This window comes from Aythya marila (genome assembly GCF_965140915.1).
Source record: "Aythya marila genome assembly, chromosome: 1".
Lineage (NCBI taxonomy): Eukaryota > Metazoa > Chordata > Aves > Anseriformes > Anatidae > Aythya > Aythya marila.
In genome coordinates, this window is record NC_139042.1 from 127,386,872 (window position 1) to 127,406,419 (window position 19,548).

The 19,548-nt window shown below is 35.1% G+C and overlaps 1 protein-coding gene across 4 annotated transcripts in view; it reads left to right on the forward strand.

Moving 5' to 3' along the window:
- FERRY3 (FERRY endosomal RAB5 effector complex subunit 3) overlaps positions 1-17,398 on the forward strand; it is a 24,830-nt gene extending 7,432 nt beyond the window's left edge. For 2 of the 4 annotated variants that reach the window (XM_082779435.1, XM_082779436.1), the window contains exons 8-14: positions 414-611; positions 4,166-4,294; positions 5,411-5,479; positions 7,019-7,221; positions 12,308-12,365; positions 13,588-13,655; positions 14,680-17,394. In XM_082779435.1, coding sequence (XP_082635561.1) covers positions 414-611; positions 4,166-4,294; positions 5,411-5,479; positions 7,019-7,221; positions 12,308-12,365; positions 13,588-13,655; positions 14,680-14,772 — 818 coding nt within the window. In that variant the 3' untranslated portion in view covers positions 14,773-17,394. Of the gene's footprint in view, positions 1-413; positions 612-4,165; positions 4,295-5,410; positions 5,480-7,018; positions 7,222-12,307; positions 12,366-13,587; positions 13,656-14,679 lie in introns of all 4 variants that reach the window. The other 2 variants (XM_082779437.1, XM_082779438.1) reach the window with 2 other exon arrangements.
- Positions 17,399-19,548: the final 2,150 nt, after the last annotated feature.

The window sequence follows — 19,548 nt, forward strand, 5'->3', positions numbered from 1 at the left end:
ATCCACTTTAGCAAGGTGACTAATATAGAAAAACATGTTAACATCAATACACATAGCGATTAATAAATTAAAATGTGGGTGTTTATTTAGTTCCCAAGAAAACTTAACAGAAAAATGGATTTTTTTTTTCTTTTAGTATTGTTTATGTAGTAGAGATTTCTTATGCTGTCTGTTTTGACTGCACTCAAGTACTCTTTATTTTGTAATTTGCTGATATGCATATAAATTGCATATATGGTTAAGAACTTACTTTGTGCAAGTATTATTGGTTATACTTTCCTTATATCTTTTTCACAAAGCTTAGGGGAACATTTTGGTCAGTTTAATAATAATCATGAGTTTCATCTTTTGCTGTTTGTATTAAATACTACTGTATTTAATGATACTGTTTGTATCGTTTATATCTGGTACAGGAGCTCAGTTGAAGACCATGCATAACTTGAGATTACTGAGAGCTGATATGCTGGATTTTTGTAAACATAAGCGTAATCATCGAAGTGGAGTAAAGCTTCACAGGCTTCAAACCGCGATGTCCCTCTACTCAACTTCCCTCTGTGGCCTGGTATTACTGGTAGATAATCGTGTCAGTTCATACAGTGGCATCAAAAGAGGTGAGTCCTCTGATGGAGTATATCAGGTCAGTGAAAGCCAGCATCGCTCTTTGAGACTTGCTGTCTTCTCTCACAAAAAGTATTCACAGTAAAATTAAAATTTACTAGAGTAAATGTTTTGCAAGTGGTATTACAGAAGGGTAGGAAAAGCAAAAAGAAATGGATAAGAATGGGGGACAGAGCTGTGCTAAGTAACTTGAACTCTGATATGCTGTTAACTTTTGTATCTCTGTACTAGGTTTTGCATTTGAGTAAGTAAGGTGTTAGGGTGGACACTTTAATGTTAATTTGCCTGCCTTACACAAGCTGATAATCAGTAGGGTCTTCTAACTCTCTAATGTTAATTTGCCATACAATTAAATACTCAAACTGAAGTTTTAAAATTGATAAGCATGTAGCATATTTATACATTTACTTTAAATATCTGTATCACCATAACTTCCATTAACAGGGAACAATGGGAGTATAATAGGAGTATTAATTGCCTACTCTTGGAAAGTTTAATTAATAGACATTTTAAGTGCACATCTTTTGATTAACTGGTCTCTGTGAGGGTGTTCTAAGCCTAACCAATGACACATGTGCTTGTTCTTGTTCGAATTTTGGCCACCCAGGCTCTCTGTGAACAACTTTGTAGACTTTGCCATCTTCCTCTTGAAATTTAATACCTAAATATTTACATATGAAATGTCTTTTTGACTAGAGACAGTATTACTTTTCATCATTCTAATGTGCATTTTCTTGGAAAGGGGAGGAAAGTAGGCTTTGGTGCACTCTGAAAATAGTGTGGAATCAGGCTTGTAATAAGGAGAGGGAAGTGTATCTATTAAAATTCCAGTTCTGTTTGTTCTGTATATAGTTTCCAAGTTTAATTCTAACAGTATTATTTCACTCTTGCACTCATTTTCCATTGCTTTTTGTTATTACTGCTTAAATATTTAAATTAACGGTGAAAATTTGTGCATAAATCTTAGATGATCAAGAGAAAATGGACATACAGATAATACCACTAAACACAAAATTAGATACTGCAGCCTCAGCAAAGGGGAAAGTAGAGGGGGGAACTAAGGGACTATAGGATAATCTATAAAATATAATCCTTAGTAAATTTTGATTCCTCTTAATTCCAAACAGACTTTGGCAAACTTAACTGTGAGCACTTTCCACAGCTGTCTGTGCCTCCATTCTTTTTTAAAATGTTGCATTTAAATTGTCTCTGTTCCTCCAACTGAATCAAATATGCTACTTTAAACCACCAATGAACATCTGGTTGTGCTAAGACCTCAAACTACTAGAGGCAGCAACAGAGGTTTGGGTACATTTCTTTATATCTACTGTCTGGTGAGAGTGATACCTTCTGGCAAAGGTCAGTACTAAATACCTTTGAGAAGAAAATTTGCTTTAAAATTGTTAAATCTGTTGCAAGAGCACTACACAGAAACCATTCTCCGTACGAAAAGGCCTGTTAAAGAAAAATACATGTAAATGTGCTAGGGGCTTCAAAGGTTCATAACATTTGCAAAAAATGTTATAATAGAAGATATTTAAATAATACGTTTATGTTTGTGTTTAAATAGGGAGGTAATGTCATGTGTAGTCTAAATTTCTGGGTTACAAAAGTGTAGAAGTGCTTCTGTCCTAAAATGGAAAAACACAAACCTAATAGCTGTTGTTTGGCAATGGACTAGAATCACTCTCTAATCTCGAGATTAGCAAAGGTTGATATAGATGAGCTTCATGTGAGTATGCTGTTTATTCAAGTATTTTGCGTTGTTTTGAGCAAGACCAATCACTCAGCAAACGCTAAATGGAAAGTGGGTACAGTCCTACAAAGTCTTGCAACTTACTTGTTTGACCTAATTTGTTTAGATCCATCTTGAGGACCCTAGTGAATGTCCTTCTTGTTTAGTATATATTTTGCTAGCTCAGTTGTCTTACAAACATTTTGATGTTGCGTCTTTGGTGAATCTATTATCCAAAGATGGTTCAGTTTGCCTCAAAGTTCAGGATATGTGAGGTATTTGCAAGACTGAAAAACATGACTGCAGTGTTTTCTGGGTACACTATCTCTTACGATATCTAAACAATGACTAGTAAAATATACCTTTGAAATTGGATTTGGACCCATCTCTGGAAAACAGCTTTCAACAGGAAGTTGAACTTTTTATGATCTTCCAATGTCCAGATTTAATTCAGGTTCCTTTTTGTAAGCTAGAGGAATAGTCTTCTCATGTATTTTGTATTTATGCATTACCTAGCATGAGCCTCTTACGTTAGGACTTTGTAGGGCTACTATGACTCAGATTTTAAGTAGGTATAGCACACTCAAATGGTAAACTAAAACTAACTTTAATTTTGATTTAAATAAGAGACTTTTCCTTTTTTTTTTGTTTCAAATAAAACATTTCCTGGCCTTAGTTTATCTTGATAAACACAGAAAACACAATCTTTTAGAATATGAGCTGCTTCTTCCCTTGATTTTGGAAACCAGAACTTAATAAAGCATTTTGAAAATAGACTTCATGATACAGAGGATGTAAAAAGATAAAGGATATTAAGGTTTTCTTTATATCCTGCCTATTCCTGTTATAGCCTGTTCACAGGATTACATGGTGATCCTCAGATAATCAAAATACATTAAGTACTTTGGGATCTAATCCAGGTAGGTTCCTCAGAAGTAAGTCACGATTGGTTAGTATAGTTCATCTTCTTGATAATTGCTTGTTTTGGCGGCCATTAACTTAACATTGGCAGTGATAACCATGCATTTTTTAAAAACGGAGAAAAGGCTGGACATCAGGATACTGCGCTTAGAATATGCATTACAGGGGCAGTATGATATGATCCTAATTATTAATTTAATTTTTCCAAGTCTGACATTGCTTATCAGGAAAATAAACTGGCAGCTCTTTTCAGCTGATGGCACTTTTCTTTAGCTTTCAGATCTCTGTTTTGAGAACTAAGAGGAAACAACTGTAATCCCAACTTTCCAGATATGCTGTTTATGAATGTAATAGCTCTTGTTTTGCAAAACACACTGGGGTGCCATAGCTGCTCTTGGAAATATCTACTATATATGCTTCAATAAAGCATCACAGATCAAGGGACTGTTATTAATAAGGCATCAACACTTTAAGGATGGTAACATTTAATGCATGTATGTTTTACCTGCTTTGGCAGGGGGGTGTGGACCCAATGATCTCTTGAGGTCCTTTACAACACCTAGAATTCTGTGATCCTGTGATTCTTGCTGTTATTTTCAGGTTTATTTTTTGCATGGATTATTTTGTCTGAAGAATAACAGCACTGTTTCAAGTTGTTTTTTTCCAAGGAATTCATTTATTTAAAAAAAAAAAAAAAAAAAAAAACAAACAACTTTGTTTCTGATGTAATGCTTTTTTTAGGACTTAAGGTGAAATGCAGCAGGGCTTTTTTGTTTGTTTTGTTTTAGTTTTGCTGTTGTATCTGTCTTTGCTTAAACTGTATAACAGCATTATGTAATGTTACTAAGCACATCCTTATGACGTGGATTTAAATCTTTATTTTTTTCCTAGATTTTGCAACTGTTTGCCAAGAATGCACAGATTTTCATTTTCCTGGAATTCAAGAACAACTTGAAATTGTCCAGAAGGTTGTACTTAAGGCCAGAGCACAGCGTAGCAGTAAGTCGAAAAGACATCATGGTCAGTGACAACCAAAATTACTTTCCTTGAAATAGCATAGTGGTCAGTAGAATGTTTATGGTTAGGGGTGACTTGATTTCACTCTTCTTCATATCTACAAATCAATAAAATGTGATGTTCTGGTTTGTCAGTTAACTCAGAGAGATCTGCATGAAATCCTGTGTTCACTGACAGTATGTCCACATGATGTCTTTGATTCCATAACAGACATAAATTTAGAGAAAAAAAGTCCTTAAGTTCTGATCGCACTTTAGCAGCATGGGAAATATGTAGGGTAATTATACTTTCCTCTGCAGCTTAAACTGCTGGTGACAACATGGACTTACCTGACTTGTATTTATATAGAAAATGAAAGTCAAAGCCTTAAAAATTGCAGATGTGTTACAACTTATTCCCCTCCATATAAATAAGTACTAAAAATGGAGTAATAAATTGACTGTATGTGTATACTCTTTAGTATTGACCAAATCCTTGTGAATGGTTTACTTCGCAGTTATTTTTACAAATGGCATAGAAATTTTCTGACCACGTGGTGTTAAGGCAGTACTTGTACATCATGAAGCTTTGTTTTTCTTGCAGACAACTACTTGTGTGGTTTAAATACATCAGTAACATGAATAGATACATAAGAGTACATGGCGAAACAAGTTTTCTTAGGAATCTGCATATTGCTGTAGTCTTAAGGAGAATTCTGAAAGCTGTTTTTATATTGGTGATTTATGTAAATTTCTGTTAAAATTTTCCTTGCAATACTAGGAACAAACTTGCTTTAAATATATGCATTATTTAAAAAGCAATAGCAAGGTACTATGCAGTTGTGAGGGTAATTCAGAAAGTTTAGCATTCCATTTGAGAACATTGTGTTTCCATTTGTCTGAGTAAAGAGGTATCATAGGATGATCAAAAAAGAAAGCTTATGATTTGATAAGTTCATTTATGATTTCATAATCGGTTCAGCGTTTATTGAAGTCGGCAGAAGCAATTCTTGTCCAACCCTCACATTTATCCAACTTTATGGTGAAAATTCAAGCTGGATATCATCTCAGTACATTTTATATGACAAAGCATGATTAATACATGTTATGTTTCATACTTGTGGTATTTGTTTATATACAGGAAATAAAGAAAGTGGAACTGAAGACAAATCCAAGAATATTGAACGAAACCAGTCAAATATTTTACCAGGTGAGTTCCACTGAAGAGGTTTCCCCCCTCTTCTTAGAAGAAATTTTGTTTTATAGATGCACATTTTTAGCTCTAAATTCAGAACATAAATTATAAACTAAACCTAAGTTGACCTCAATCAGAGGAGAAGGATGTTCTTGTGGCTAAGGCAGAGAACTGGGTGTCAGGACATCTGGTTTCTATTCCCAGCTTTGCCACCACGTCATATGACTGTGGGGCAAATCACTTCTCTATGCCTAAAATTTCTCTTCAGAGTTTGAGGGGAGATAAAAAGATCTCTGAGGATTCTAGGAAGAAAAATGAAACATAAATAATATCAAATAACTTTGTGAAAATAACTATATATGTCACTGTGCTGATCCAGTAAAGCATTTTAGAATGTATTTTAACTTTGAGAATGTAAGAATGCATTTCTCTAAAAGAGGGAATCTCTGATTTTTACCATGGAAAGCTGCTGTGGAGTCTGAAGATGAATGCACAGTTGGAGGTGTAGGGGAAGGAGACAAATTCATACAACCCATGGGTGATAGGAGGGCTTCTTAAAATTGCTTTCAAGATTGTCTTAGATCTTGGTCATATAAGTGGATTATAAATCCGCTTTGATCCTTAATAGATAAATCCCAGTAAAATCTTGCTGCAGTGGCAAGCGTATCATTATTATTAGATGGACATTGCTGGGGATTACCTTAGCCATCATCAGGAAGGAGTACATACCCATTCTTCAGATAATCCAGTGCAAAGGAAGTCTTAACTGGAATTGCCAGTGAAAATAGGTTTGAAGGAAGATGCTTATCTGTTGACTGGAACAGTAGTGGTATTGTATACCTGCTTTTTTGTTGACTCCAGTATAGATGTTTTGCTCTCCAGCAGAAAGGTAAGGTGCAGAGACCTGCATTTCACTGCCCATTTACTGCTTCTTTATCTTTGATAAATGAAAACTAAGCCTAAAAATCTCTCTGGCAAGATGTCTTCTTGAAAGCAGCTTTGTAACTAATCTTCCCATTGTTATGAATTGTTTTAAATTCTAAAGATCGTTTATACCTCTGTCTTCTAGAATGTATCTGTTATTGCATAACCCACTATCCTTTTCCACAGACTTTTTGCATACTTTATTTTAATGCATCCATTTTTGGTATTTCCGCCTCCCACATCTGTCTGCAATTCAGTGCTTACATTATATATTTTGAGTATTACACCTCCTCTGTGTTTGCTTTTTTGTTTCATGCTATATATAGATCGTATCCGCTTGTTCTGGCACTGTTACATCTTATTACACCAGGTGTCCCTGATGCTTGTGAAACTCATCAAAGCAGGGAAGTGTGTGTAGGATGAATGTAAAACAATCATACTCCAAGAGATTTTAGATCAGTTCGTTTCTAACTTTTATGTATCTCCTTATGTACGTGTTCTGATCTGTTGTCTGCTTGTATTACCTTTTGTCTTAACTTACTGACCCTATTCTTACATTTCATAACAATTGTGTTTCAGTATAGGTCACTACTGTGATACCTTGCCTTTTTGGTTTATGTAATCCTGTAGGGGAATTCTACATAACACGCCATTCAAATCTTTCTGAAATTCATGTTGCGTTTCACCTTTGTGTGGATGATAATGTAAGATCTGGAAACATAACTGCTCGGGATCCTGCGATCATGGGACTCAGAAACATTCTCAAAGTTTGCTGCACGCATGACATTACTACCATTAGCATTCCTCTCCTGTTGGTACATGATATGTCAGAAGTAAGTAAATTTAAAGTTTTGTTTTCTTCTTAGCTTCTAAGGTGCAACAATTATTTATTTTTTTTTTCTGGAAAGGATATGTCTCAGTCTTGTTTAAGACAAATGGAGCAATTTATCCTAGTCACATGCTCCTGCCACATCATTGTGCTACCATTGGTATCTGTATAGTGACGTGAGTTAAGGAACTGAATCAGTTATAAGCTTTTCAGTCAGCTGAACCTCTTCATTTTTATTTCCATCTCTCCTTGATCCAGCTCAGTGCACGGTTACAGAGGTATTAATGAAAGAGGTGATAGGACTACATATTTAGATGTTAAAAAGATGTTTTGTGGCAGCAGTTCTTGCTTAGAAACTATAGTTTGTAAGATGCTGATATAATAGTAATAGCAGATGCAAATTATAATTGCTTCTAGCTAGAAAAAATTAAAACTAACTTTTTATGAGCAGCAGAACTAGCAAAGCCTGTTTTCTTAGAAAATTTGAATTCTGTACCCCTAAACACCATTCTTTATCACCTCAGCCCTGTGCAGCAGTAACAAAATTTTACCTTTGCTCTGAATGGTCTCCTTCATGCCCTAATTACTTGCATGTTTAGTTTCTGCCCCAGAGCCCCCCACGTACCAGCTGGAGAAGAAGTAGCATACTGCTGAGACTCAAGTGATATGTCACATCCATTGGTGACATAAGTGTGCTTATTCTGCAGAACTGCTGTATTTTTTTCTTCAGTGGGACACTAGTGTGTAGAACTTTTCTCTTACTCAACTGTATTTTTTTTTACAGTGCATAGTAAACTTATAATTTAATACCATTTACAATCTTTCCTCTGTCAGATCAGCTTCAAAAGATAACTGGCAGGGAAGAAAATGGAGGTGTGGAGAGATCCAGCAGACAGAAAGTACAGCCACATGCCACACTTCCTTAGGTGACAAACTTACAAACTAAAAGAAATTAGGAGAATAAGATAACACTGCTATTAATTATATCTTTGCATATGTTTACTTGCAATCTGTTATGTTGTTGTTTTTCTTTTAAAAAAATTGGCACCAATTTCAAGACTGCCTCTCCTTTGAAAGTGCCTGACTCATAGCAAGAAAGAGGCTCATCATTGGATTGCTTTTAATAGGTGGAATAACTGTTTTTTTGTTGTTGTTGGTTTTTTTTACATAATTTTATCTGAACACCATGTAGAACTGGATCCCTTTTGCAAGATAGGGGTCTATACAGTTCAAGCAATGTTAAAAATATCCAATAATGAAGATTCTAAAGGATGTGCCCCAAAAATGTGAACTTTTAGTAATAGATTTTATTTCAGAAATATATTTTTACATCTTTGGTATTAACACTTTTTGTATGCAAATGCAAGTAATCAACTTGCAGGACAGCAACCTGAGTTATTAATGGGACCCAATTACTGTGTTTCAGAAGTTTATAGAGCTCTTCTCTTAATCAAGTTGGCAAGTGACCCCATTAAACTTTTTTTTTTTTTTCCCTTTGAAATACATACATACAATGAAAGCTAAAAATAACATGTTTAAAATACAAATAGAGCACAAGACCAGGTGTTCACCATGCTTTTAGAAAGGTGTTGTTGCTGAAATGTGTGAAACTGAAGAACCATCTACTTGTCTGATGCTGAATTCTTAAAAGTCCTGGTAAAATGATTCATCTTTAATATTAAGCTTTTTAAGTATCTGTGGAGTAAGCTGAAAGTGACCTGTATGATAAGCATAGACTGAGCCAAAACTGAACTGCATGAATTGCATTAGCAGCATCACTTATTACGGTGTTTTGCAGCTGGCTGACCTCATTTGAAACACACAAGTCTGTAACTTGTTGTTGAGGGAAGAGTGAATAACAACAGATTTCCGAAGGTTAACCTGAACTTGGTGCCTTCAGCAGCTCCAGTTTTGAATCTGCGTTTACCACCTACATAAAAAAACATTTTTGTAAAGTGGTTAACCAGGAGCACAGCTGCAGAGATGTTTGCGTGCTTCGCTGTGGCAAGCATTCATCATGAGTTTGCTTTGTGTATTTCCCAAAGGTTTTCTTTTATGGATGGAAGAGTAGTGTTTATAACCCCACAAAAATGATGAGTGTATCAGTCTCAGTGAAGCTGTTACCCTTTGTTATCATTTAGCCTTCGTATTAAGCTACTCTTTCCTCCTGGCCCTCTCCCCCAAGAAAAAAAATAAAGAATTCTGTTTTCCTTGTTTTTTCTTGTTACTTCAACAACAACAACAACAGTTTTGTGTTTGTTGTTTTTTCTTTTTTCCTGTTCTGATCATTAATTTCAGTAAAGGAAGGAAACTGTGTTTGATATTTGAGAAAGACAAAAATAGACAAGTTCAAATTTAGGACAACTGAGGTCCTAATGTCTGATCATTGCACTGAATCTAACATAAACTGAACTGGGGAATGAAATGGTTACATGGAATCATTAAAAATGCTGGAGTTGGCATACTTCCTTGGTAGTTTCAACATAAGGGGTATCGTATGCTGCCATCCATATAGCAATGTGGAAGAAAACAGACCTCTTGAGAGCTCTCAGGCAGCTGCCTATGTGATGATAAGTTAAGAAAAAAATGTTTGAAAAAAGTTGATATTAAGGGAATATAAGGTGTGCAGCAAATATTTGTGAATGCCATTTATACTTGTAGAGAGATTATCAAAGAGTGTATTAACCTTCAGTTTTTCTCTTACTGTTTCATACCGTGAAACATGCATAGATATACTTTAAATAAACACCTTGCTAATTCTTAACTTACTGAAATTAACCATTGAATTTCGGTTTGAAACCTTTGTCCCATAAGAAGTGTATGGACTTAGTGTTTTCATTACCTGGTTATGACACGGTTCTGCAGAGACTTAAGGATGGTCTTCTAGATTCAAAAAAGCAGCAACTCCATGCAGTGACTCTGTCACAAATTTCAGTGATTGGCCTTTTTTATTTTTATCAGCTAAAGGAATGTTAATCTAACAAAAGATCTATTCATCCTGAAAAGGAATGGTGTGTGCTTTCTGTAGTGAATAGAAACCAAAAGTCCCAGACGCTTTTTTTACTTGCTAGAATGCTGTTAATGAAAACTTACCATATCTGATGGGGTGTTTGTTATTTTCCTGTCTCCTGTGCTGTGTTTTGAATTGGCACTTATCTGGCTATTAATTTCCACAACTGTTACTTAATTTACATATAGGGAAAAGTCCTGACAACGTGTCAAGATCATGATAACTTAAGTTTTTAAAGATGAATTAAAATCAAATCATTACTGCGTCATTCTCTGTTCTTGTGGCTTGCATGCACTGACATTGTAGATTCAACCTGTTATTTCCTTGAGTGACCACAAGATTTAACATCTATGTTTCTCTGAAATAGTCTGAGGAGTAGAGTCATATCCTGCTGTCTCAATCAGTCCTTTTAAGGCTAGTTTCTTTTATTGATTATATAATGTGCTCGTAAGTTGCCTTCAGAGCAACAGGACCGTTCTTTTTAGGTATTCATTTTTAACCTAAGCCAAAACAGTGATCAAAAGTAGCAATAAACTCCTACATTGCTTGTGACAGAATGCAAATGTGGGCAGATAAATTATAACAAAGACCAGCTATTTCTTCCAGAAAGGTTAGAAAATAAAAAAAATAAATTGTCCAATATTGTTGTTTCTGATTCACATGTTGTATAGTCTAAAAGCAGCATCTATTGATGCAAGAATTTACCTCATGAAAAAAAAAAAAGGTCTGTAAAGTTATTCTAACTTAGGCTGTTTTTATGTTACTATAAGGCTGTTACTATTTCAGGTATGGGAGAATATAGGGAGATGCTCCCACCTAAGAAAAAAATTAAGCTTTTAGTTGTTGCTTAGTGTAGAGACATTCAATATATTGACTCAACATTATCAGTCAGCATTCTTGGACAACCTTGCTTCTCAAATAATCTTGTTAAATCCTGAAATTAAGCTTTTTGAAAATGACAGCTTGCACACTGCTTGACATAGCAAAATAAATGCTGGCTTTACTGAATACAAAATTATGTAAAGCATAAATTTTAAAAGGTACATGGAATGATAAATTTGATTCCATGTGTATATTCCTATGTTCATACTAGAAAGTGCACTTTTTGATGTTGGAGGGCACATCAGAACAAATTTTATTTTCTTCCTGAGAAGTGTTTACAATGACATTCCTTCTGCCTCTAACTAGGAATGTTCATCTTAATATAATTCATTTTATAGTTTACAGCTGAAGAATGCTTGATGTACTAATGCATTTGAACTGTTACTTAAATTCTTTAGACCAGGGCCTGTTTGCCATACAGTAAGGTAGTTTATACAGGTGCTTTTCATATACCATCTTGGTGTTTAACTTCAGGTAAGAATTTGCTGTCTGGTCATATCTGAAACCTGTCCCATCGGATGAAGCCAGATTTTGTTTGTTTTAGTTCTTAATAAAAATGCACCTCTAGGATAAAATTATTTCTACCAATTTCAGTATTAGAGATATTTTACTGAAGGTGTATGGGTATGCCAATAAGCCTAAACCAGAGTCATCAAAAATAGCTGTTAATCATCAGCTACTGCTGTTAAGACATGGTCAGGAGCCTCTCTTCAGCTAACTGAAGCACAAATCTGATAGTTACAATTGGTTATTGCACATTTTTCTGAAGTTCCACAGAGGAATTAAGTAGACCCATTTTCCAGTGACATTAATAGGATTATTATCAACAGTATGATGGTGTGTGTTTGTTTTTCAAGATCTCAAAAATATATAGGCTGTTCAGACACTAGGCTCTCATACCAATAAGCAGTGGCTGTGCTTTTATGGTCTCATATACATGTATATAAATATATATATAAAAAATATATTTGTATATATGGGTCGTGTGTTTATGTATCCATACACATATACACACACCACCTGTCTAGAGTACTTCAGAAAACTGAATCCCTCATCATGGCCTGTAATGCTGCTTGGATACCTGGTGGAAAAATATGGTTTTATGGTAATAACTTATTATTTTTAATAATTTTCCTTTTTTCTCTTGATGGTAGATCCATGGGCATTGGACCTTTTTCATTTATTTATTTATTTTTAGGAAATGACCATTCCATGGTGCTTAAAGAGAGCAGAGCTTGTGTTCAAGTGTGTTAAAGGTATGTTAGTAAATGCTTCAGCTCATTTCCAGTGTTGCATTTGATGACATCCAGTCTTAAATCAAGCTGTATGTTTTCCCCAAAACAAGTCATTTTAGTAACTTACTACTTGTTAAAACACTTATGCTTTCTCTTTAAAAATATTAACTATTATTGTGGGACTATTTTAAGCATCAGGAAATAATCTCACACTAGAATGAAAACTAAAAGTGTTTTGAAAGTATCTTCACAACTGTTACAAAGACAGTGAAAGAACAAGCCCTTACTGCATTTGAGCAGTCTCTGAAGGAGGGCAGGAGAAGGTGGTTCCCTACAGTATACTTCCCAGTGTCTGTTGTATTTTAATTTCCTCAGTGACAATTCCCTATACGTTTTCAAGGCTAGTTTATACACTAATTCGCCTTTTTGCTTGAAAGTCATCATGATTTGACTGTCATTTCCTATATTTCCCAACTGTGTTACTGCTTACTGCATTCTTGTGTCCTGCACTTAAACACTCGCAACAGTCATTTAGAGTATTTAAAATGCTAGTAGTTATGTTCTTTCTACCACCTACTTAAGAAACCTCTTGCTGTTGTGAACTTCAGCGGTTCACAATGAAATATCATCCATGTAACCATTTTCATTATACAAGTATTTTTCCAAGCATCTTTATTTGTCACTAATGTATTTCTGTGGACCTTGTAGTTCATTGGTTATAGTTAGGAAATGCTAGCATAAAAATGCCAAATGATGATAAGTTGAGCACTGAGCATTAAGCATTTTCTATGTAAGTAAGTCCAAGTAGTTTCTGTCCCTGCCAGATGGCCAAAACCCTTTTGGCAACTGGATATTGTCTTGCACTCATTCATCTGGATGTGATCACATCAGAGCAAAAGAAAAAAGCTGCTTCTCAATGAAAGCAAGCTATTGAAAAAACTCCTAATAATCATATTCGGAGAAAGTTCTCACTTCCGCTGGCTAGTACTCTGCTGTACCATAGACCTGGTTATTTTGCTCTTTAAGGGTATTCCAATTTTCTCAATAATTCCTCATTAGATTTTCCAGTTAAATCAGATTTCAGTCGATCAGTCAAGTCTGATTTAAATGTGACTAACGATATCCCTAGTTCAGGCGGTTAAAATCCTAATTGTATGTGAAAACTTCCTCATTGCTTGATAACAGTGTAATTGAGGGAGGAGTGTACGTATATAATGAATATAATATGAGTGCTGGTTTTTAGGTTTCATGATGGAAATGGCTTCATGGGATGGAGGAATTTCTCGGACTGTACAATTCTTGGTACCGCAGGTAGGTTAAATCAAGTTTGTATCTAAACTGGGAGACTGGGAACAAGAAGTTAAATGTCAGCAGATCTAGATTTGTGCCCTGTTTTTTAGTTTGAGCTTAAACCTAATTGCTGTTAGTTTCATCCCTTGCTTACAAAACAGGAATAAAAGGGTTTTATATTTTTGGGTATCCTGTAATATCTTCTGAGGATGCTGAAAATGCAAACTGGGAAGTTCACCTTTATGAATGGTTAATACATAACCTTAAAAGAAGATACTCTTTCTTTTTCTCCTATTTTCTCTGAAGAGTTGGGACTAACATTGCATTATATAACATTAGTTTTTTGTTAGTCATACTGTTGAGCATCTTGGAAAATTGCAATGTACTGAGTTCAGTCATGCTTCCACAAAACAATTGATTACTCTAGATGTTTCAAGTTAATTGTAATAAAGATTCTGGAATGATTTAACTTGGAGTTCTAACTGATTTGCAGAAACAGGAAATTTTGCAAATGTAACCAACACTGAAGTGGTTTTTGTGCTGTTATTTTTTTGGTTTGTTTTTATTCTAAAAAGTGGTGCTAGAAGTTCTGTAAAAAATCAGAATTGTGGTATGAAAGAAATAGCAAATACTTGTTGACAAAGTACTAAACTGCTGAGCAGGGAGGAAGCAGAGAATAAATAAATTGAAGATGACTCTAACGTTGGAATTCAGACAGCAGAAGTCCTGTAGATAATGAACAGCACTGTCCTGATTCTGCTTACCAGAACTGATCAATTATTAGAACAGGAAATGTACTGGAAAGAGATATATCCCATAAATATACAAACATGATTTTTAGGTCAATCTTTTTCTTTTGATTGAATTAAATAGAATTATAATGTACATTTTGAAAACAATCTTCTTGGCCTTCTGAAAAACTGCAACACTCTTTTAAATGTTAAAAAACACAGTTTAAACAGATTTAGTTCTTCCAAACTACAGCAAAAAGCTAAAGCTTACTGGTGTATCTCTTTATTGTTTTCTTTTTCTCTCCTCCCCCCAGACAATTTCTGAGGAAATGTTTTACCAACTGAGTAACATGCTTCCCCAAATCTTCCGAGTGTCCTCTACATTGACTCTAACCTCTAAGCACTGAATTCTGTGCAGCAGTAAGACATACCTTGTTGACAGAGGAAGAAGCTATGGAGATTCTTTATGGAAATGTCTCTTTTCCAAGGCCTGATGACCCTGAGTTGGCATTTGTTGCAATTTCAAGAATAATGTCATCTTAATAAAAGATACATGCTGTCTGCATTTGGTTGTTAGCATTTTATTTTTGTCTCTCTCTGTTTCAGCACAGCATTTATGTTGAATTCCTCATCTTTTTCTGAAAGACATGAAATGTAACTAGTCTTATGTAATCCACAGAAATGATTCACATAGTTTGGTAGGAATAAGACTTACAGTAGAATTAGGATCGGGGGGAGTGAGGGGCTTCAGATTGCTTAGTTTTAGAAACATTTTCTGAATTGGCTTGGTGACATTTAAAGGAAAAAAGAAAAAGATGTTACATGTCTTCTTTGACAAATTATATCAAAATTATTCTCAGTTGTCTTTCCAAGCTCACAGTGACTGCAAAATAAAATGTAATAATGCCTCGTTTTACCAATTAACTGTAATAAAATGAAAAACATGAGAGAATCCTTAAGCATATTGCATTTTGTAAACCACTGGAAGTATTGAAAAAGAATCAAGCTAATGTATCTGTGAAAATGATTAGGTGTTCTTCTAATTACTACCTTTTTACTATGTTATCTTTCTGCTTTCTTTGAAGATTTCACATTGACAAGTCTCATGTACAACTTAGTAGGAACGTTACAATGTTCTGAAATCTGATGCACAGGTATATTTTGCTGCTTATTGTCAAAATGTTTTATCGCTAAAGGGTCTTTATCAGTAATCAAGATGCTTGTGTGAAATTTCTTAGGCCAAACTTGAATCCACTCAAATCTCATAACCTTCTGCCTCCTACTGATGGGAAACTAGGAAAGAAACTGCTTTTATCCCATCTTGGACAGTCAAGCTTTTTGAACATGTCTGTGGGCACAAGAGGCTGTAAGCAATCAGTGTAGAGACCAGTCACAGGGAAAGTCCTGTCTGAAGCTGGTATTCTCGGTGTTCCCAGGAGAGTTAGGCTCACGAGAAAGTAGCTGAGGTAGTGAAAGTCCCAGGAAGCTTTTTGAAGCCCACAGTTCTGTTCTGTAGGATACACTGGGATCCTGGCAGAGATGGGTTTGACTCTATATCTTTCTAGAGATTGCCCAAGTTCTGCGCTTGAAAAACAGCTAAAAATTAGATGATTTACTAGCTTCATTGTGACTTTATTATTGTTTTATTTAGTTTGATGAATGCGAAGAGTGTAAAGCTTTGTATTGGGGAAACTCTAATTTAAAAATTATAGCTATAATTTATATAAAAAATAAATATGAATTATAACTATAAAATTCTTGGAGAATCAATATTAATAACTCGTGATGTTTATAAATGGCATAAACTCTGAAGTTAATACTTTTACTGAATCCTTCATGCTGTACGGAATCCACCTAAGTGACACAGCAACTATCTATTGCTGAACTGTCAAATGCTTTCTTTTCCTGTGCCAGCAGCTTCTAAAGAAGAATCATGAAAGCAATGTGACCTTGTTTGGTGTTCCAGAATAGAAGGATGTAAATTAATCTAGAATGATCTGGATTAATCCTGTTAAAGCTCATTGCTACTCCTAAGATGAAGTTAAACTCTAGTCCTAGAAAATCAAGTGCTCTAACCAAGATTCTGTTTGTGAAAGATGTGGTAGCACAAGTACTCCTTTTTGTAAGTTGTAAGACTTGATCTGTTTTATAAGAGAGATGTGTGTTACATAATTGCCTCCTCCCCCTGCCCCCCCAGTCAGTACATCTACCACGAAGTAACCCGTGGAACACCAAAAATCCTTGAGCAAGTTATCTGTCTGATACTTTCAGACTTTTAATAAAAATTCCACACAAATACTTTTATTATGACAAAACCTCAGGACATATCTAATTTAGTAACACTTGTGTAAAACTGCAAATAATGTCAAAAAAAAAATAATTATTTACTTTTTGTGGTAAGTCCTGCTGCCTTTCATTTTCTGAGGCTGTGTTTTTTCAGTCCTCAGAAAGTGGATTATATATGAGCTTTTCACCCTAATAACCAGTTCCTCTTTGATACAAAAATGAGCAAATAAACTCCAGGGGTGAGGTTTTGGAAAGTATAAAGGGAAGAAATGGTACTAAACTATTATTTATGATTAACTTGTTCTGAAGCTTGGCCCTAATAAGCACTGAATGGGCTTGCCAGACTTTGTCAAAAGAATTCTTGATACATCATCTATTATTCCTGCTTTTCATATCTGTTTCCAGGAAGTAGTGTTAACAGCAAGTTTTAGCTGTCATTCTTTGTAGAAAAACAGAATACAGAGCTGAGATGACCTCGGCTGTCCTTTCTATTTGATCTGTACCTGGCAACTGTACAGACCAGTAGTATACAGACTGCAATTTATGAAATAAAGCCATCTGAGAAATCCTACTGGGGCTGTGAGAAGCTATTTGAGATTAAGAGGAAAATGACTCAATCAGCATGAGGTTTTCTATTTGTATATGCACAGCAGCATTCCTTGGAAGGATGACAGTGCTGAATACCTTAAAGATGTTGTATAAAATTGTGTATGTGGCTGTGCTTGTATTAAGTAAATTGCTTTGAAGAGAAATGTGGAAGACATGACATTGTACAGATATTTGAATGTGCTTATGGTGGTTGAAATAAACTGCAGATACCCTTAGCAAAATCTGAACTGAGGTTTAAAGTCTTAGTTTGTCAAGAACATCCCTAGCTGACTTTCATATCCATTGTCTTCAGCTATACAATCTGGAGCAGTTTGCTTACAAGATCACTGATGACAATCAAGGCAAAGAATGCAGGCAGTTGAGGAACAGATTTAGAGTTGTAATTCAGACCAGACTTCTTTTACACTGCTGTAAAATATATATTTTTTTCACACTGCTAGAGATGTAAGTGTTGGTACTGCCCGGAGGGATAAGAATTACATCAGAGGTCTTTCCTTCTACAATAGTTCAATACTTTGGAAAGCTCAGCTAAACCCTGAAGGCAAAGAAGCATTGTAATTACAGTTAGCAGCATCAGGCAGGTGGGTTCAGTTCATCTGTCATAAGCTGCGTTCTGTTGGCAAAAGAACCTTACTCATTTTTAGCAACAAACAGTTCCAACAAGAAGAATGGGGTAATACCCCTAGATTGGTGAAGTCTGTAGCTTGATAGGAAATGTGACTTTGAATTCCTACAGACAATAAATAAATGATATTAATAAACAAAAAATGAATTGAGTCTTGAACAGGGCAAGCAAGTGCTTTTATATTTTGTGGGAATCTTTAAACAGTGACCATGTTTGTCAGGATCTTTGTCGAAGTCTCACCACATGAACCAGATTGGGCCCCAGAGAGCATGTGTGGTGAAGACAACCCAGCTGATGATGTGAATCAGCTCAGAGATAACCAATAGACTACGAGCTTGTTATTCTTGAAATTAAGATTGATTTATGAATACTCATAAGTGGTGCTTTTAAGTTCCTGGTAAAATTTACATTCCCAAATATTTCTGTAGATGGGTAGCAGCTAAGCATGGATGGTAGAGTCTCATCTTCTGAAGCAGGCATATATATTACAACTTATTTCCAAGTTGGAATGTACTAACTTTGCACGTGGTCCAGGCTGCCCTGGTGACTTTAGGTTATAGAGGAACCCATAAGAAGCCTCCAAAGCTCTTTCCAAGATTACGTCCTGGAGATTAGTCCAGATTCTGGGAAAAGAAAGGTGAACCTACAGATATTACCTCTATAAGCTACGGATGAAAAACAAACAAACAAAAAACAAGTTAGCAAGCCAATCTTCCTCTGGGTACATTCTCCCCATGTAGATTTATATATATGTTCATTTATTTATTTTAATATAATATTTTAATATTTATTTATTTTAAATCAGAAAATGACTAAAGTATGTGATACATGGGTTTTGTGTCATCAGTTTCTTGACTTTCAGAATGGACATGGAACAGTGCATTCAACGAGTCTTATACAATTTTGAGAAAAGTCTGATAAATTTTCTCTAGTGTGCATAAGTATCAATACCCCCTGGGGAAAATAAGTCCCAGAACAAAACAAGGTTCTTGTGTCATATTTGTAACATATAGCTATGGATATAACTAGTATTAAATATTATCTGCAACACAAAAAAAAAAAAAAAAAAAAAAAAAAAAAAGCTAGCAGCACTAAATCATGAAATAACTCAAAACAGACTACTAATCTACTAATGCACTATATCTGCACTTTGAAGAGCTATAGTTGGTACTGACATCTTTCAGATGGCTGTTGCAGTTCATGTCTCCTAAATCTTCATTCCAATCACTGGAAATACAGCAAAAGTTATTGTCATATAAAAGCTGCTGCAGTCCAGGGAGGGCCTGGATATGATGTTAACTTTAATATTCTTTGTAGTTTTTATTTAGCAGTCACCTTTATTTAGGAGTCACCCTCTGCTCTGTGTTTTCCTGGTGTAAATTAAGTCTACTAAAGTTCACTGACTTACTCCAAAATTACACAGATGCAACTGAGAGCAGAATTTGGCCTTGTGTGCCCTTCCAAGGGTGCTAAGTTTGAGCAGATACAGAGTAACACTGTCTAAATGACAACTGAAGGGGAATATGAAAACCATCTGTAAATATTTAACGGGTGCAAAGATTAAAGAGGAGGCGGGGTTGTACTACGTATTCCAAGAAGGGTTTTAACTTAGCCTACAGGGATAAAATTGAGCAAAGAAAAATACATAAGAATTGTGGAAGTA